Source organism: Chrysoperla carnea, chromosome 4 (assembly GCF_905475395.1).
Source record: "Chrysoperla carnea chromosome 4, inChrCarn1.1, whole genome shotgun sequence".
Lineage (NCBI taxonomy): Eukaryota > Metazoa > Arthropoda > Insecta > Neuroptera > Chrysopidae > Chrysoperla > Chrysoperla carnea.
Window position 1 is genome coordinate 34,596,301 of NC_058340.1, and position 18,254 is coordinate 34,614,554.

General features: G+C 33.0%; 1 protein-coding gene across 1 annotated transcript; it reads left to right on the plus strand.

Moving 5' to 3' along the window:
- Positions 1–6,838: 6,838 nt before the first annotated feature.
- LOC123298694 lies at positions 6,839–8,035 on the plus strand. The gene has a single exon (XM_044880787.1). It carries the CDS (start codon positions 6,839–6,841, stop codon positions 8,033–8,035), a length of 1,197 nt encoding a protein of 398 aa, XP_044736722.1.
- The last annotated feature ends 10,219 nt before the right edge of the window (positions 8,036–18,254 follow it).

The window sequence follows — 18,254 nt, forward strand, 5'->3', positions numbered from 1 at the left end:
ATCAATATTATTGTGCTGCTCTACTCAGGAGTTCTATGCACGTTCAAAATTTAACCCATAATATGATTTTTGCTTTCTGCAGCGCAGATTAAACGTGATTGGTAAACTGTTAAATGGTATTGAAACGTTCTTTCAGAAGTCGCTACGGATAACCAGTATAAGTGTCAGTCACTCGAGTGAGGTAAATTACATAATCTCAGGATTACTAGCATAAACGAAGAACTATTTGATCACCAGAGAAAACTGAGAAAGTGAATAATCAAGGATATCCGTCAAAAGCTGTTATATCTTCTAAAAAATAAAGTCAAAAGCGATTATATCCACATTGAAGGGTCGTTATAAGTGATATGTGCATTTTTATATTAGAGTCTAGGAATGTGCATATATACACATGTTATTGCTAATTAATTTCAAGTCAATTGGTCGCTATAACCGATATATCTAGACTAATATTATGAAGAAAAAAGATTTGATGTTTTGTTTGTTCTTTTGTTTGCAACAGATAGACCTAAAAACTACTGGACCGATTTAAAATAAAGGTTATATTTCATTGTGAAAATCAAGCGGGCGGAGTGTATAATGAACGAATGAATTAAGCGGTGTCGTTATAGCCGAGACATTCATAAATGTGTTTATATATAAGGTTTTGGTTGGGAACTTTGTTGAGATTTCCATCGTTATAAACGATTTTGACGGTGGTGCAAAGATTCTTTTGATGTTCTTGACCAATAAATCAAGTGATTTTATTTTAAAAATCGCTGCCTGGAGATATAAGTTTTTGGTATTACTGTACAAAATGATTTCTTATGTTTTTTTCAATTTTTTAAAGAAATTAAGCTACGTCAACTTAATGGAAATTAAAACGAGTATTGTCCTTTTTAATAGAATATAAGAGGATTAAAAAAAGGATAATCAAAGAGTTTTAAAGTGGAAGTTCGAGGAATTAACAATTATTATTTCAAGTACATATTGATATCTTGACTATTCTTTTATCTATTAACACTTTCTCAGACAATTAAAGATTTAAAGATTAACAAAGTAGACGTTAAAGTCTTTTTAATAAGTTTACAAAATAAGAATATTATTATTTTTTTTTTAAACTGTGACTCCGTTATTACAAAACTGTATGTATACGTATATGTTAAAATAAGAAGGGTGCTTTTTACTGTATCAGTTTTAAAAAGGGATGAAATATTTTGTGTTTAATGGATGACACACTTGTTTATTTCATTATTACGTTGCAGGTGTTTCAACATCATTAAAATAAATGTTGCTTCTAAAAATATTTAGTTGACAATAAAATTTGACCCTCTAAAAATAGTTGTATTCACTAAAATTTGATTGATGAAATAAACAATTTGTGTTTGTTAGGACTTTTTTGATATGCAAATCTGTAATTTATCGAATAAAATTTATAATTATTTTATGTTTTTTTTTTTTTTTTTAAATACTAAAATCAACATTGGGATTTGAATCCCCTATATGTGATAATAAATCAGAATTTGTTGCTTTTGTTATATCTAATCACTTGTAAACCAAAAAGGGAAATTTAATTTTCATGAGACTTGTCTATAATATTCGATGGGACAATTGTGTTACATTATAAAAATTGAACAAGTGAAATACCATAATTCCAAAATTGAGTAGGAAATTGAATCTCAATTTAACTTTTCAAAATAATATAATAACGTTCATTGTAGCTATGACTGAAATTCTTACAATGTGAGTACTAATCATGGAAAAAAGTTTGCTAGCAGCAAAGAAGGAAACTGCAATATCAAAAAATAAAATTCATATATATATGTGATTTTTAAAGCTATTTTTCGAAATATTGCCATATAAATTGTTTTAATTAAATAACTATCGATAAAACGAATGAATCATGGTATATGAAATGTCACCCATGGTACAATATCATAATGTACCTAGGATCACCTCCACCGACTTTTCTTGAAGATGCTCTCTTCAACGTGTAATCGTTACAGTCCACTCTAAGGAACAGTATCATAGAATGCCCTACACGTTTCTCTTATAGGCTGGTATTTTTAATAGCCCCCGAACCAAAAACGGGGGTGTTAAAAGTTTAACCGTTATGTGTGTTTGTGTGTGTGTGTCTGTCAACAGCAACATTTCCCGAAAAACTAGCGAATGATCCAAGATACATTGAAATTAATGTTCTACTAAAAATATACCAAAGCTTAAGATGAAGTGAAAAATGTCTGAATCTGTGACTTTTGAAGGATTGATAAAGATGTGTTTGGAATTATAAAGAAAATTAAGTGTTTAAGATATAGTCCAAAAACTATTCCTAAATCTTTCAAACTAGTTTATTATGGATTTTTGCCAACTTTCAGTATTGTGATATAGGAATGACAACGATGTTACTAAAAAAAGCTTCACTTTTAAAACTACGGAGTATGGGCTCTTGTATTTCCGAGATTGCTAGATCTACATATGTATGGCCATTACCTTTCAATAACAATTGCTCTTCATTTTCATTCGAAAAACAAATGAAAATTTACAAATTAAATGACAGTTGTCGAATGTATAATAAACCCATTTTGTTTCATAAATAAGTATGAAGCTTAAATAAAGAACAAATTAGTAGAAGAGTCAAGTCACTCCTGGCGCAGTTTGACCTCAAGTAACCCCGCTTGGATGGTACACTTTTCAAAAAAGGGCAAACCTAGGTGAATGTTGGAAACCTCGGAAGTTGGAGGGGATAGATGACGTCATTGACCAATAGTAAATCAAGATGGCGTTGGGAGGTGTGGTGGGGCGTGGCTGACAGAGCGTTAGTGTGTTTCTTGGCGGAAGTGGGGCTTAAAGTGGTGAGCGTGGTTTTGGAAGTGGGGGTTAAAGGGGGGCGGGAATTGGACGTTAGATAATCGAGCCCACTTTCAACCCCAAAGTATGGTACACTTTTCCAAAAAGGGCAAACCTAGGTGAATGTTGGAAACCTCGGCATTGACCAATAGTAAATCAAGATGGCGTCGGGAGGTGTGGTGTTGGGGAATAATGGCTGCCTAAGCATTGATGACGTCATTGGCTTGGACCAATAGTAGCACTGTAAAAATCAAGATGGCGTCGGGAGGTGTGGTGGAGGAGAATAATGGCTGCCTAAGCATTGATGACGTCATTGGCTTTGACCAATAGTGGCGGAGAGTGAACGGGGGCGGGACGTTGACATTAGTCAGCAATTTTCAAGAATATGTTAATTTGACCTTGAAAAATATTGTAATTTGACACTTTATACATGATAAAATTCAAGATACGTGACCGGATGTTAATATTTTTTTTTATTGAGTCAGCGATGTAATATGACACTTGAAATTTACATAATAAAAATACATGTTCAAACTTGTTTGAATGGACTTTGATCTTAAAATAATTTCACACGTGTCAGCAATTTTCAAGAATATGTTAATTTGACCTTGAAAAATATGATATCATCATCTTGTAACAAGTTCAAACTTGTTTGAAATAATTTTACATGTGTCAAAACACGTGACCGGATGCTAATATTTTTTTATGATTAAGCAATGTAATATGACACTTGAAATTTACATAATAAAAATACATGTTCAAACTTGTTTGAATGGACTTTGATCTTAAAATAATTTTACACGTGTCAGCAATTTTCAAGAATATGTTAATTTGACCTTGAAAAATATGATATCATCATCCTGTTACAAGTTCAAACTTGTTTGAATAAAAATACATGTTCAAACTTGTTTGAATAAAAATACATGTTCAAACTTGTTTGAACATGTTTAAACTTGTTTGAATCGCATTAGATCTTAAAATAATTTTACACGTGTTATGAGATTAGAATAAAGGTTTTATTTAATAAAAATCTTATAAATATTTTTTTTTTATTTATTAATGATTAAAATTTACATTTTAAAAAAAATTTACAGAAAAAAATTATTATTATGAATCTGAAAAAACACACAAAGTATTGGTGACACTACAGTTCAATAAATTCATCAAATCCATTCCTATAACGACCTTCATTCATAGAGAAATTTTTCATTATTACAACAAATCCATTTGGTGAACTCCAACAATGTCGACATAAATCATGAAATTTTTGAAAATTCATATCAGAGCCAACATGATCGTAGAATATGTGTTTTAGATTCATTTCGTCCGTTTTGAATAACACCAAGCAATTAACATTGTCCCTTATGTTATGCTTTGGAACACGTGCGTAGCTCTGACATAGGTAGAAACAATCAATTTTTCGATGACGGCCCATACTAAAGTATTCTCTAATTCTCTGTTGTGAATGACAGCTCACATCATCAAAAATGAAAAGACTTTTTTCTCGAGCTTCATTCGGACTAAGAATTTCACTAGTATCACTAAATGGAAAATATCCAACCCCTTCCACTAATTTTAAAGTCTCTTCTAGTAATTGATATTTCGGTTGGTAAAGAGATTTACTGTACACATAAATGTTTTCAAAGCGTAAACCGTTTTCATCATAAATTAAATTCAACATAACATTGGTTTTACCACAACCACTAGGGCCACATATTATTGTTCGTAGTGAATCTGAAAATAGAGGACCATGATATGTTTGTGTGTCTGTATTTTCTGGTATTAAATTTTCAACACTCAGAGCGGGTTGTTGTTTATGAAAACGCATTTTTAATGTAACTAAGACTAAAATTTCAATACAACCCATTTTATAAACATTTAAATATATGTGAACTTAATTGTTTAAATCATTTAGTAGTATGTCACATCAGAAGCAACAACACAAAGGAAGAGGTATTGTTAACACACTTATAAATAAATTACCGTTTGAGTTACACATACCAACTTATCAATATTGTGGACCTGGAACTAAGCTGGCAGAACGATTAGCGCGTGGTGATAAACCAAAAAACGCATTGGATCAGGCTTGTATGGTACATGATATAGCATATTCAAAAAGTAAAGACTTAAAGGAGCGTCATCTAGCAGATAAACAATTAGCTGAAGCCGCTTGGAAACGTGCCAAAGCATCTGATTCAACAATTGGTGAAAAAGCATCCGCTTTATTCGTTACAGGCGCCATGAAGGCAAAAACTTCACTTGGTATGGGATTAAAAAAGAAAAAGACGAAAAAGGCAAAGAAAACTATAAACTTTACAGCATCAGTGCGAAAGGCACGAAATGCATTGAAAAAATCACAACCAACGGACTTAAAAGCAGCTGTAAAAATAGCAAAAGCAGCCGTGCGAGGTCAACGTATTAAAGCACCCACACGTGTAATACCAGTTCCAAAGTCTGGTGGTGTACTTCCATTAATTCCAATATTCGCAGGACTCTCTGCTTTAGGTGCTTTGGCTGGTGGAGCGTCGGGTATTGCTAAAGCCGTTACAAATTATAAAAGTGCTCGTGATCAACTTAATGAGAGTCAAAGACACAACAAAACAATGGAAGCTATAGCAATGGGTAAAGGCTTGTATTTAAGACCGTACAACAAAGGCATGGGATTATATTTAGCAAAAAACTAATTGAAACGCTACCACGTAGAGCACTTTACGATACGGAGCTACGTGCGTATGCTAAACAATTTAAAATTCCGTATTTTCGTGGTGTTTTTATGCGTGACACCCTACCCAAAAGACCATATAAATATGAAACAGGAATTATCAACCATGATGTATCCAAAAATAGTGGTACACACTGGACGGCATATAAAAAGTACAATCGAAGTGTCATCTATTATGATAGTTTTGGAAATTTGAGACCGCCAGTGGAAGTAATTAAATATTTTAACGGATGTGACATTCAATATAATTTTGATAGACAACAACAGTTTAATACTCCGATTTGTGGACATCTATGTATACAATTTTTATTAAATAAATAAACCAGCAAGTCTTGTATTCACTTCATTCAAAATCAAGATGTCATACATGCTTACATTTACAGGGAATAGCTCTTTTTTAACAACAGACTATTCTCCACCAATTGAATTAGATAAAAATGAAAATTATGAAATGGGTCTAGTAGATTTACAAGGGTACAATTCCATACCTAATATACACAGCCACAATAACATGTTTTATTACGATGATAAAGTTATAGAAATACCACCAGGATCTTATGAAGTTGAAGATATTGAACGTTATTTAAAAGAAGCTGTAGGCGATGAGGTGACACTACAAATAAATGCTAATACAAATACATTAAAATGTGAAATAAAGTGTACCGTGATAATAAACTGTGAACCATCAGATTCTGTTTGTCGCATGTTGGGATTTAATAAACGAAAACTAGATGCAAATAAAAGACATGAAAGTGACAATACAGTTAATATTTTACCTGTAGAAACAATTTATGTTCAATGTAATATTACAAATGGATCGTATCATAACAATGAAATCAGTCACACATTGTTTCATTTTTCACCAAATCTACCACCAGGTTATAAAATTGTGATACATCCTATGAATGTTATTTATTTACCAATCAACTGTCAAACTATAAGCAACATTACGCTCACGTTAGTGGACCAAACTGGTAAATTAGTTAACTTTCGAGGTGAAAACATTACAATTGGATTACACTTGAAAAAGATATAATGGGTTTTGTATTTAATCATCCTACACGTTATGCTGGAGGCAGTGTTTCTACAAACCGTCTCATAAAACAACCTCAATCGAGCAACAATAGAATAAATAATCACAAACAGTTATCATACGAAAATAGAAAATTTCTTCAATCAATTGGCTTAAAACTAAAACGGCCAATTGTTGGGTAAAATTTAGTTGCTGGTTTAAAATAAAGAAATCAGTTATACGAATAAAATTCAATTGTATTAAGAAGAAGAAGAAGAATGGCAGAAATACTAGAAGTGACCAATGTACCTGAGTACGATAATGTTATTACAGGACTAGAGTATCACAACCACCAAGCTTATAATTCATCGAAATTTGAATCAAGCGATGAGAGTAGAATTTGCATTCAATCACAAGACTTGTACACATTACCAAGTGAAAGTGTTTTAAATATCGAAGGTCAAGTGACTGATGATGATGATACAAATGTAGCCAGCTTCATATCGAATGCTATATCATTTATGTTTCATGAAATTCGTTATGAAATTGGTGGTAAGGTAATTGATGTGATTAATAACGTAGGCATCGTTAGCACTATAAAAAACTATCTATCCCTAAACGAAAATCAAAGTAAAGCTTTAGAGAATGCTGGCTTTGGTGAAAATTTTAAAAAGAATGCTGCTGGTTACTTCAATGTTCGTATTCCGTTGAAAATGTATATGGGTTTTTTTGAAGATTATCCTAAAATTCTCGTAAACATGAAACAAGAAATCGTTATTGTTCGTGCAAATGATGATATTAATTGTTTTACCTCAACTGTCGCAACAAGCAAACCTAAAATTAAAATCAACAAATTAGAATGGTGTGTTCCATACGTTAAAGTGTCTGATAAAATGCGAGTCGAATTATACAACTTAGTCAATCAAAATGATGATTTGAGGTTATGGTTTCGATCAATGGAATGTCTACTTATACCAGAACTACCATTAACTGATAGACATGTGTGGAGTGTTAAAACTAGTGTAGAATGTCCTAACTACGCTGTTATCTGTTTCCAAACAAATCGTGACCGCAACATTTTAAAAGATTCCAGTCAGTTTGACCATTGTAACATAACAAATTTGAAAGTCTATTTAAATGGTGAAGCCTACCCATATGTGAATTTGAATCTAAATTACACAAATAATCAAACAGCGTTACTGTATGAAATGTATTGTAATTTTCAAAAATCGTACTATAGACGCTCTATAACAGAACCATTGCTAGATAAAGAAACGTTTATAAATAAATCACCTCTATTTGTCATTGACTGTTCTAAGCATCCAGAGTCACTTAAATCTACAACAGTGGACTTGCGCGTTGAGTTTGAAGCTAGTGTTAATTTCCCAGCTAAAACGCGTGCGTATTGTATAGTGTTCCATGATCGATTATTTAAATACAATCCACTCACGAATATTGTGAATAGAGTAGTTTAAAATGGCGTACATAGTGGACGTACAGGGTTTCAAAGTAAACAATGAATTCATCGTTAAAGAACTTAGTTTTGTGGATACAAATGGGAACCATTTTGGACATTATGTATTCAAACCACCATTTCCATTTAACACATTAAGTGATTCAGATAAGAAACAAACAATTTGGCTCTCAAATAATTACCATGGCTTATACTGGAATCAAGGAGCCACCGATTATTGCGAGTTATCAACCATTTTAACACATATTGCTAATCATAATGTAATATACTGCAAAGGTGAAGAAAAGAAAATTTGGATTAAAAAATTAATTCGAAATTCAACAAGGGCAGTCCACATTGAAAATTTGGATGGTGGAAAACCACTCCATAAGAATGACAGTGTATCAAAAGCTCTATGCATCTATCAACATAAACATTGTACTACAAATATTATTATGTATTTATTACATTATTTTTTTAATAGATCTTTATACGGAGGTGCTTGTTGTTGATAAATTAGTGTTAATGATTAAAAAAGTTTTAACAATAAATAATATTAAAAAATAAAATAATTGTCTTTATTCATATTTTGTATTTTGTTTTAATCTAAAATTGTAATTTTTTTTAAATAAAATTTTTTATTATCTTATCTGTAGTACAAGTTGATTTATTATTCCTTATAAAGAGCATATTATATAGGTTGATTGATGATACTTGTTAGGTAATTAAGCGCTGTTTATCAACTGTATAGGTCATTTAACTTGTGAGCTTTCATGTGATAACATGCTTCAGACAACGAAACAGCTAGCTAAGTTGAGCGATATTATACAGAAAAAGTATAACGCACTCAAAGCTGATGAACAAACAGCGACCATTTCATTAGAAAAAACATTTAAGCCCATCACTGATCCGTTGAATCAGCTAGTAGAAAAACAAGAGAACAAAAACGATTTTACTCGAATTAATATAAAACGCAAGATAGAAGATGATACCTTAGAAGATAATAAAGATGAACTGTTAAATTATACGCCAATGAAGGCTCGAAAATTATTTGAAGATACTCCAGTAGTCACAAAACAAAATCTATCAGACACCTATGAGGATGATGCATTACACACTCCAGATGTTGTATTTAGGGAGATTATAAAATCACCAGAGAATAATCAGCATGCACTTCAGCATTTTACAAAGACTTATGGAGATATGGCCGGTAAATACATTTATTTTATATTATCGAATAAAGATGATAAGCTTATCGATAATATTTACGGATTACGTTATGATAATGCTGCTGATAGATTATATGTAGGTAATTCAGTTGTTCACATTAAGCATAACGATATACAAGTCAACGAAAAATGGTACGACGGGACATCAGGTTTATATGAGCTTTTAGTAAAACAGATACCAAAACATTATTCAGAGCAAGACATGCGTAACTATTTAGAAATTGTAACATCAACAAACGCTTATAGACGGAATTATGACTCTCGGGGTCAAATTCAAGGAACTAGAGGTTTAAAGTATAAAAAAATCATTAAGAAACATCTATACCCATCGGCTCATGCTTCTGGTAGCGGTCTAACATTATCACGAGTAACTAATAATCCCATAGATTATGTGTACTGGAATACAATCGACGAACTTTGCGACAGATTACGGCTGTTATGCGCATCACGTGACGCGGGAAATTTCAGCCATCAAAATGAAATCAATAGTTTGATACAAGAGTTAAGGGAAGAAAATATAATATACTGAAAACCAGATTGGTTTCTAAACAGACCAGTATTAAACAGGTCAAACCAGTATTAAACAGACCTGTTTCTAAACAGACTAGTATTAAACAGATACAGACCAGTATTAAACAGGTCAAAACCAGTATTAAACAGATACAGACCAGTATTAAACAGGTCAAAACCAGTATTAAACAGATACAGATCAGTATTAAACAGGTCAAAACCAGTATTAAACAGGTTAAAACCAGTATTAAACAGATACAGATCAGTATTAAACAGGTCAAAACCAGTATTAAACAGGTCAAAACCAGTATTAAACAGCTCAAAACCAGTATTAAACAGATACAGACCAGTATTAAACAGACCTGTTTAGATACAGAGCAGTATTAAACCGAGCTGTTTCTTATTAGACCTGTTTAGATTTTATATTTATTATATGTAATTATTAAAATTACATCATAACCTATTGAGAACTCAGTATGAACGGTATAGATAAATTTGGATGTTCTCTCCTCAAAAATTATCAAGATTCATATACATCACATAATGAATCAATACTTCGATGTAATGGTGGAAATAATTGCTTCGATGCAAAACAAAGACGAATTGTGAATGTCGGGAAACCTATAAATAAGCAAGATGTTGTGAACTTGGAAAGTCTTGGACAGTGTTTGTCATTGTCAGATGATAAAGAATCATACTTTGATGCAAAAAATAAAAAAATAAGTAATGTAGCAAGTCCAGAATTTTCAACTGATGCTGTGGATTTATACACCCTTATCAATCATGTTAGTGATAAAATCAATAACACTACTGAAATATTTAACGAGAGTCTGAAAAAATTAAATGGTTATTTTCGAATATCAATACGTAATACACAACCAACACAATTTTATCCTGATCCAACTACTGATTTTGCATGGTATATATTGGAAAATAATACAAGAGTTTATGTATTTAGATTCCCAATCTCTGTGATGATACATCATTTAGATATTAAACCAACATACTGTGAGGTCTTCAAAAACGATAGTATTATAGATAAAAATAAACTTAATACATTAAAATCAAACGATTATTTAACGTTTGGTATTCCTAAAAGTTTCATGAATACAAACTCCGATTCCATGTTACTATATGTTGACATTGGTATAAAATATAAATTAATAGATGGATAAAAGACGAATTGTTGTGAATGAGCTACATAAACCAGCTCGACGTAATTATCCAAGAAGGCGTGTAATCATTAAGGGACTCAATGATTTATTTCAAGCTGATTTGGTAGAAATGATCCCGTATGCAAGACAAAATACCAACTTTAAATATATTTTGGTGGTCATCGATTGCTTCTCCAAATATAGCTGGGCTATGCCACTAAAGTCCAAGAGTGCGGTGGATGTCACTAATGCCATGGAACAGATTATAAAAGATCGTACACCGAAAAACCTTCAAACTGATAATGGTACGGAATTTTATAATGAAAAATTTAAGAGATTGATGAAAGAGTACAACATAAACCATTATTCTGTATATTCAACTAAAAAGGCGTGTATTGTGGAAAGATTTATACGCACACTGAAATCGATGATGTACAAACATTTCAGTTTGTATGGTAATTATAAATGGATAAAAGTATTACCGGAATTGATTAAACAGTACAATAATTCATACCATCGGACAATCAGGATGAAGCCATCACAAGTCAATACACGAAACGAAAAACGGATTTTAAAAGATTCATACAATCATATTAAGATGGTGGGCCCAAAACAAAAATTTACAGTTGGCGATCATGTAAGGATAAGTAAATTTAGAACGACGTTTGCTCGTGGTTTTCATCCATCATGGACACCAGAAATATTCACCATTCGCGAGGTGAAACTTACAAACCCAAGAACATATTTACTGAAGGACTACAACAACGAAGATATAAAGGGTGGTTTCTATGCCGAAGAATTACAAAAAGTTCACGATCCAAACATTTATTTAGTGGAAAAGGTCTTAGCTAAACATGGATCCAAAGTTAAAGTCCGGTGGTTAGGGTTCGACTCTTTACACGATTCATATATTGATAAAAAAAGTCTTCTTTTATAGTGGACCGTTTTTGTGAACATATTTGTGTTTTATAAAAAAAAAAAAAAAAATAAAACATATCACATTGTAAAAATATTATTTTTATTGTAAAATTTTATCTATAACATATAAAAACAGAGTTGTATTATAATAATATTTAAAAAATATATATTTATAAATTATCGAAAATACATTATAATTATTATTCTGAAAAGTGTCCATTGTCATCATCATCATCATCATCATCATTATCTTTCTTCATAAGATAATTTTCAATTATTTCTTTCACTTGAACATAGTCGGATAACTCGTCTGATGTAAATACACTGTAGTAAGATTGTTCAAAAATGGATAGTCCTACAATTCCATCTTTTTGTCCAGAGTGGATATTTTTTAAAATCCAGTTCCAAATTTGTTTGTCTTCATCGTCTGACGATGGGGAAAATTTCACTTCTAAGTCCATTTGTTCTACCTTATCAATAAGGTAGTTTAAAGTTTCCGGTCGACCACATTTAATTGCCATATTAACCGATGTTTTAAAATACTTTGTTAACACATTGTTTATAGTACTTAAACTACAATTATCTTTAATCATATTAACAATACAGTTGTTATCACTATTATGATTATCAAAGTCTTGCATTTTGTATGTTTAAACTAACACTAAATTGTTTTCTACAATAATTCTACCTAACTATCAGTTTTTTTGACACCCCCACCACTACTCTATCAATTGTTCATGCGCACTACTCTATCAATTGTTTGTACACCTATCACAATACCGAACCACTTTGAGGATCATCACAACAGCAGGACACATTTCTGAAACAACAGCAAAAATTAGCTAAATATTAAAAACATAAAATATAAAATACTTACACTCAACAAATAATGCTATAGTGGCCCCATGGTTTTGTTTCACATGAATTGTGAGTAATGTGTCGTTTTTGGTCAAATGGTGATAAGCCCACTTTCTGCTGTTTGATGGTATGTAAGCGGTGTCGCTTGGATTGGATGCTTTGCTGAACACGGTAAAAGTTACGGTTCTCAAGCAAACACCGCTTATAGTCCTCAAAAGTAAGTTTTCGGATAGCTGACTTCTTGAGACCCTTGGATCGTTTAGTCTCTTTTTTATTTTGCACCCGAATAGCATACATTTTGCTACGTAATCCGACAAATTCTAGCATAACATCACCATTATTTTCATCGGACATTAAACCCTTGACTTTCTTATTACGTAGTGGTATACCATAGACGTTGTCGGGTGCATAGTCAGCCGTATCAAAACGATTAATATCCTGTTTCATGACCTCATAGACGTCAGTATTTCTCACGCTATAAATTAGACTATCGGTGTCTGTGTATAATAACCTGACATTTGTGGGGTTGTACCGTTGGTACATGTAGTTGTAGTGGAAGTCATACACAAACGTTTTCGATATGTCTAAAATTGTGAAGCCTATGTAGATGGGTTTGTTGAAACGTATCTGTGATTTTTTCATTTCAACAATACTGACGTCATTGTCGAGCACCATCATACTGTGAAAATTGGGTTTGGCAATTAATTTCTTCACACCATGTTTTCCATCCCAATTTTTTCGTATGTACACAACCCGATGTTTCCTCACATTCTCCATGGTTTTACCGAAGATGGCATTAATCATGAGTTTGAATAATGCTTTTTCAAACTCATTTGAGGCGTTCTTGCGCATCTCGGTATTGAAATCAATATATGGTTTCAACCATGCAGATTGATCGAATTGTAACACACGGTGGTATTTTGTTACCTTAACACCGAGTTGTGTATACAGTTTTAAATTCCTGTAGTGCACGACATAGTTGGTCTTATTGTAAAGGGTTGACAGAAGATATTTTTGTTTTGATCCAGGTGGTTTCGTTGTCTCCGGACATGGCGGTAAATCGCTAAAGTTATCATGTAGATGTTGGGGTATTTCAAGGTCTACTTCTAAAATGTACCCGACTGGTGAATCATCTGCAACATCCTCGATGTTTGGTGTGTCGACCCACTTAAAATTTCCTGTTGGTAGGTATCCACACATTGCTGCACCATATAGGTTCACCACATCGTAATACATAAGGTAGACATCTTCTTGAGTTTTATCATACCCCTCTTCCATGTACTTATTGTTTGCCTTAGCATAGCGATTAGAACATTGACTTACACCGCCTCTGATTCCTTTCTCGATAAACAACAAGTCATCAATATCCGTGAACAATTCCAATTTGATATTGGTGTATTTCAACATGGCGCTCCACGTATAGCCAGGAAGTGTGTAATAGTGACTAGGATCGAGACTATAGCTATGAATACAAGTGTTACGGAAATTTTCAAAAATATCCGCAAGTAGTAACACATCAGTTTTCATATACAGGTCTGAATAATCACCTAGTGTATGTAAATTGAATGTGTTCCATACCTGTATCGCATGGTTATAATCCTCATCCGTTATGTGTTCATCTGTTAACACACTGTAGAACGCCTCCTTTGGTGGTAATTTTGTCTCTTGGAGACGTCCCCAGCTACTCATGTATTCATATGGAAATACACCTTTTCTCGTTAGCAATTGAAATTGTTCATCATTACTGACCTATAAAAAATTAAAAAACAAATTACAACCCTGTATTAAAAATTAATTATTTTTTATCATTTACCTCTTTATGTAAAATGGATTTTTTATCATTATCTAAATATGAGGCCAGATTTTCCAACTTGTCTGCGAGAAATCGGAAGGAATCAATGAATCTTAATTGAATGTCCGAGACGTGCTTTGTGAAACTGATGTACTTTTCTTTGTTGATGGGCAACACATCAACTTGACCGTCGATTTCCGTCAGCAGAGCTTCAATAATAAAATGCGAATCGTATCCACTTAAGTTGTGCATCACAACAGGTATCACCCTTGAATCTTGATAATGCAGATTACAAAATTGGTGTGCTGCTCCACGGTAGATACCTAAAATAGATTAATATAAAATTAGATGAAATTAAAAAATAATAAATAACCTGCATTACCTGTGCGATGTGAATGGTCGCGAACACGTATGGAATTGGATACGAAATCTTTACCACAAATGTGACACTTCTCTGCTGACATAAAATCCAGTTCTTGTTCGACGGTGAGCGGATACATTGGTTTAACGTGTTTTATTTTTTGCTCTAATGAGTACGCTACTTGTTCCAGTTCATGAACAAACCACTTGACACAATCAGCACCACGGTATGCCTTATAAAACGATTGGTTGGGATCATGGGTACAATGAACATAGTAACCTACACTGTAGGGTACATGTTTTTGAATATTTTTTGTATAAGACCCATGATCCATTTCCATGTCTTCATGATGTTGTGGTACCAATAGTGCCTCAAAGTCAGCGTACACCATATACTCAACACGTTCCTTGCTGTTGAAATCTTTGAACTCAACGAACCGCTCGTCATCAGTTTCAGGCATTCGTACCCGCACCGCTTCTTTTTCACCACAATTTACTGAATGCTGTTGGAGTTTGCCTTCTGTAGCAAAATAGTTGAGACATCGATCACATAAATAAATTTTATGTCTATTACTCTTTACACCCGATCGACTCAACTTTGCTAAATTTTTTATCCAGCAAAAGTGGTGACTGTTCCCATTCTCCACAGCCAATAGATGAATTTTCTTCCCCGCAGTGTTCGAACTAACGCGTACAGGGAAAATTTCTAAATCACGTAGAAACGTATCTTTGTAGCCGTACACGTTAATCGATAGCTGCGGGTTCATCTTTTCAAATTTATTAATTTGATCCAGAGACATGGGGAACTTTAATCCATCATATTTTAAATGATATTTATAGTGCTGGTACTTAGTTAAACGTTGAGGATCCTTTTCAACCGGGTAAAGTGCTGACATTATCGACCATAAAAAGCAATGTTGGTCATCATTCTGGACATTAATCACAGCTTTTCTACATTTAATTGCAGATGGTAGTTCGCAAAATGTTCCAGCTGTGATCGGAGAGTACTTATTCATGTGGACTCGAATATTTATGATCATGTCAAGAGCCCAACCGCTATCGCGTTCCTGGAATTCTTCCAATTTTTTCAGCAAATAGTTTTTGACATGATCATTGTACCACTCCTGCATGTCCGTTGTCAGATACATTTCCTTGGCCGACGTTATAAAAGTTTTCAAATCCTCCTCTTTGGTGATGGGCTTAATAAAATTGCCCGTGAACATAATATACACCTGAAAAAAATCTTGAATTTTATCTCTATTTAAATTATAAATCTTAAATTTTACTTACCTTGAGGGGATGCTTCACTAGCTCACGCCGAACGTGTCTTCTAAACATTGGAAATGCCCGGTTGAAAAATATATTTGGATCTTTATAATCCAAATTTGTAATCATACCAGTCTTCACCCTGCCCTGGTGGTGGGTTTCAATTGTCTCCCAGATTAGATGTCGATTTTGTTTTTTGGTTACACCACCACCTTGTTTAACTAAATCTAATCGCAGTCGGTGAAGTTGCCGCTGGTATGATTTACAAAGTCCAATATTAGCTTCAAGACGCAGAGGATTTTCTTTCTTTAACTTTAACATCTTTTTCAATAAGCGGATGTTCTGCTTATTTAGTACCATCCATCGCTCAGCTTCCTCCACCGTCTTGATGAGCCTCAACGCTCTCTCCACTTTCTTCATCATATCAGTGCTACCACCTTGAGGTACCACGTTTAGCGTATGCATAACATTTTGTTCGTAGGTGTCCATCTTTCAAAAAAATTATATTTAAGTTTCACAATAATATTTAAAAAATTTATACACTTACCGTTATATTTTCAAATACTAAGCAAAATATACGTTACCGAACGTTCAACACTAAAGTTAACTTACAACTGAGTAATATTTGTTTTTTGTATAAAATATATAGACTAATTTTAGAATAATAAATATATCAAAATCAAAATAATAATAATAATAATAATAATAATAATAATAATAATAATAATAATAATAATAATAATAATAAAAATAACGTAAAAAATATATGCGGAAAAAACTAACTGAAGCTAAGGTGAATTTCAAAAGAGATACTTCAACAGCTACGTACATCACTTTTTATAGCATTATCCCCACCACTAAAAAAGTTGTAATTTGATATTTTTATAATCGTAATTCAAACTAATTATTTTTTCTTGGAATTCAGACAAGTTTAAACAAGTTCAAACAAGTTTGAACATGTATTTTTATTATGTAAATTTCAAGTGTCATATTACATTGCTTAATCATAAAAAAATATTAACATCCGGTCACGTATCTTGAATTTTATCATGTCTACTTAAAGTGTCAAATTACAATATTTTTCAAGGTTAGATGATATCTATTTCAACATATTCTTGAAAATTGCAGACTCATAATATTCTTTTCTTGGAATTCAGATTTGCAAATTATTATCTAGCACGTTCAAGTGTCATATTACATTGCTTAATCATAAAAAAATATTAGCATCCGGTCACGTGTTTTGACACATGTAAAATTATTTCAAACAAGTTTGAACTTGTTACAAGATGATGATATCATATTTTTCAAGGTCAAATTAACATATTCTTGAAAATTGCTGACACGTGTGAAATTATTTTAAGATCAAAGTCCATTCAAACAAGTTTGAACATGTATTTTTATTATGTAAATTTCAAGTGTCATATTACATCGCTGACTCAATAAAAAAAAATATTAACATCCGGTCACGTGTTTTGACACATGTAAAATTATTTCAAACAAGTTTGAACTTGTTACAAGATGATGATATCATATTTTTCAAGGTCAAATTAACATATTCTTGAAAATTGCTGACTAATGTCAACGTCCCGCCCCCCGTTCACTCCCCGTCAAGCACCACTATTGGTCAAAGCCAATGACGTCATCAATGCTTAGGCAGCCATTCCTCCCCACCAATTCAACCACACCTCCCGACGCCATCTTGATTTTTACAGTGCTACTATTGGTCAAAGCCAATGACGTCATCAATGCTTAGGCAGCCATTATTCCCCAACACCACACCTCCCGACGCCATCTTGATTTACTATTGGTCAATGCCGAGGTTTCCAACATTCACCTAGGTTTGCCCTTTTTGGAAAAGTGTACCATACTTTGGGGTTGAAAGTGGGCTCGATTATCTAACGTCCAATTCCCGCCCCCCTTTAACCCCCACTTCCAAAACCACGCCCACCACTTTAAGCCCCACTTCCGCCAAGAAACACACTAACGCTCTGTCAGCCACGCCCCACCACACCTCCCAACGCCATCTTGATTTACTATTGGTCAATGACGTCATCTATCCCCTCCAACTTCCGAGGTTTCCAACATTCACCTAGGTTTGCCCTTTTTTGAAAAGTGTACCATCCAAGCGGGGTTACTTGAGGTCAAACTGCGCCA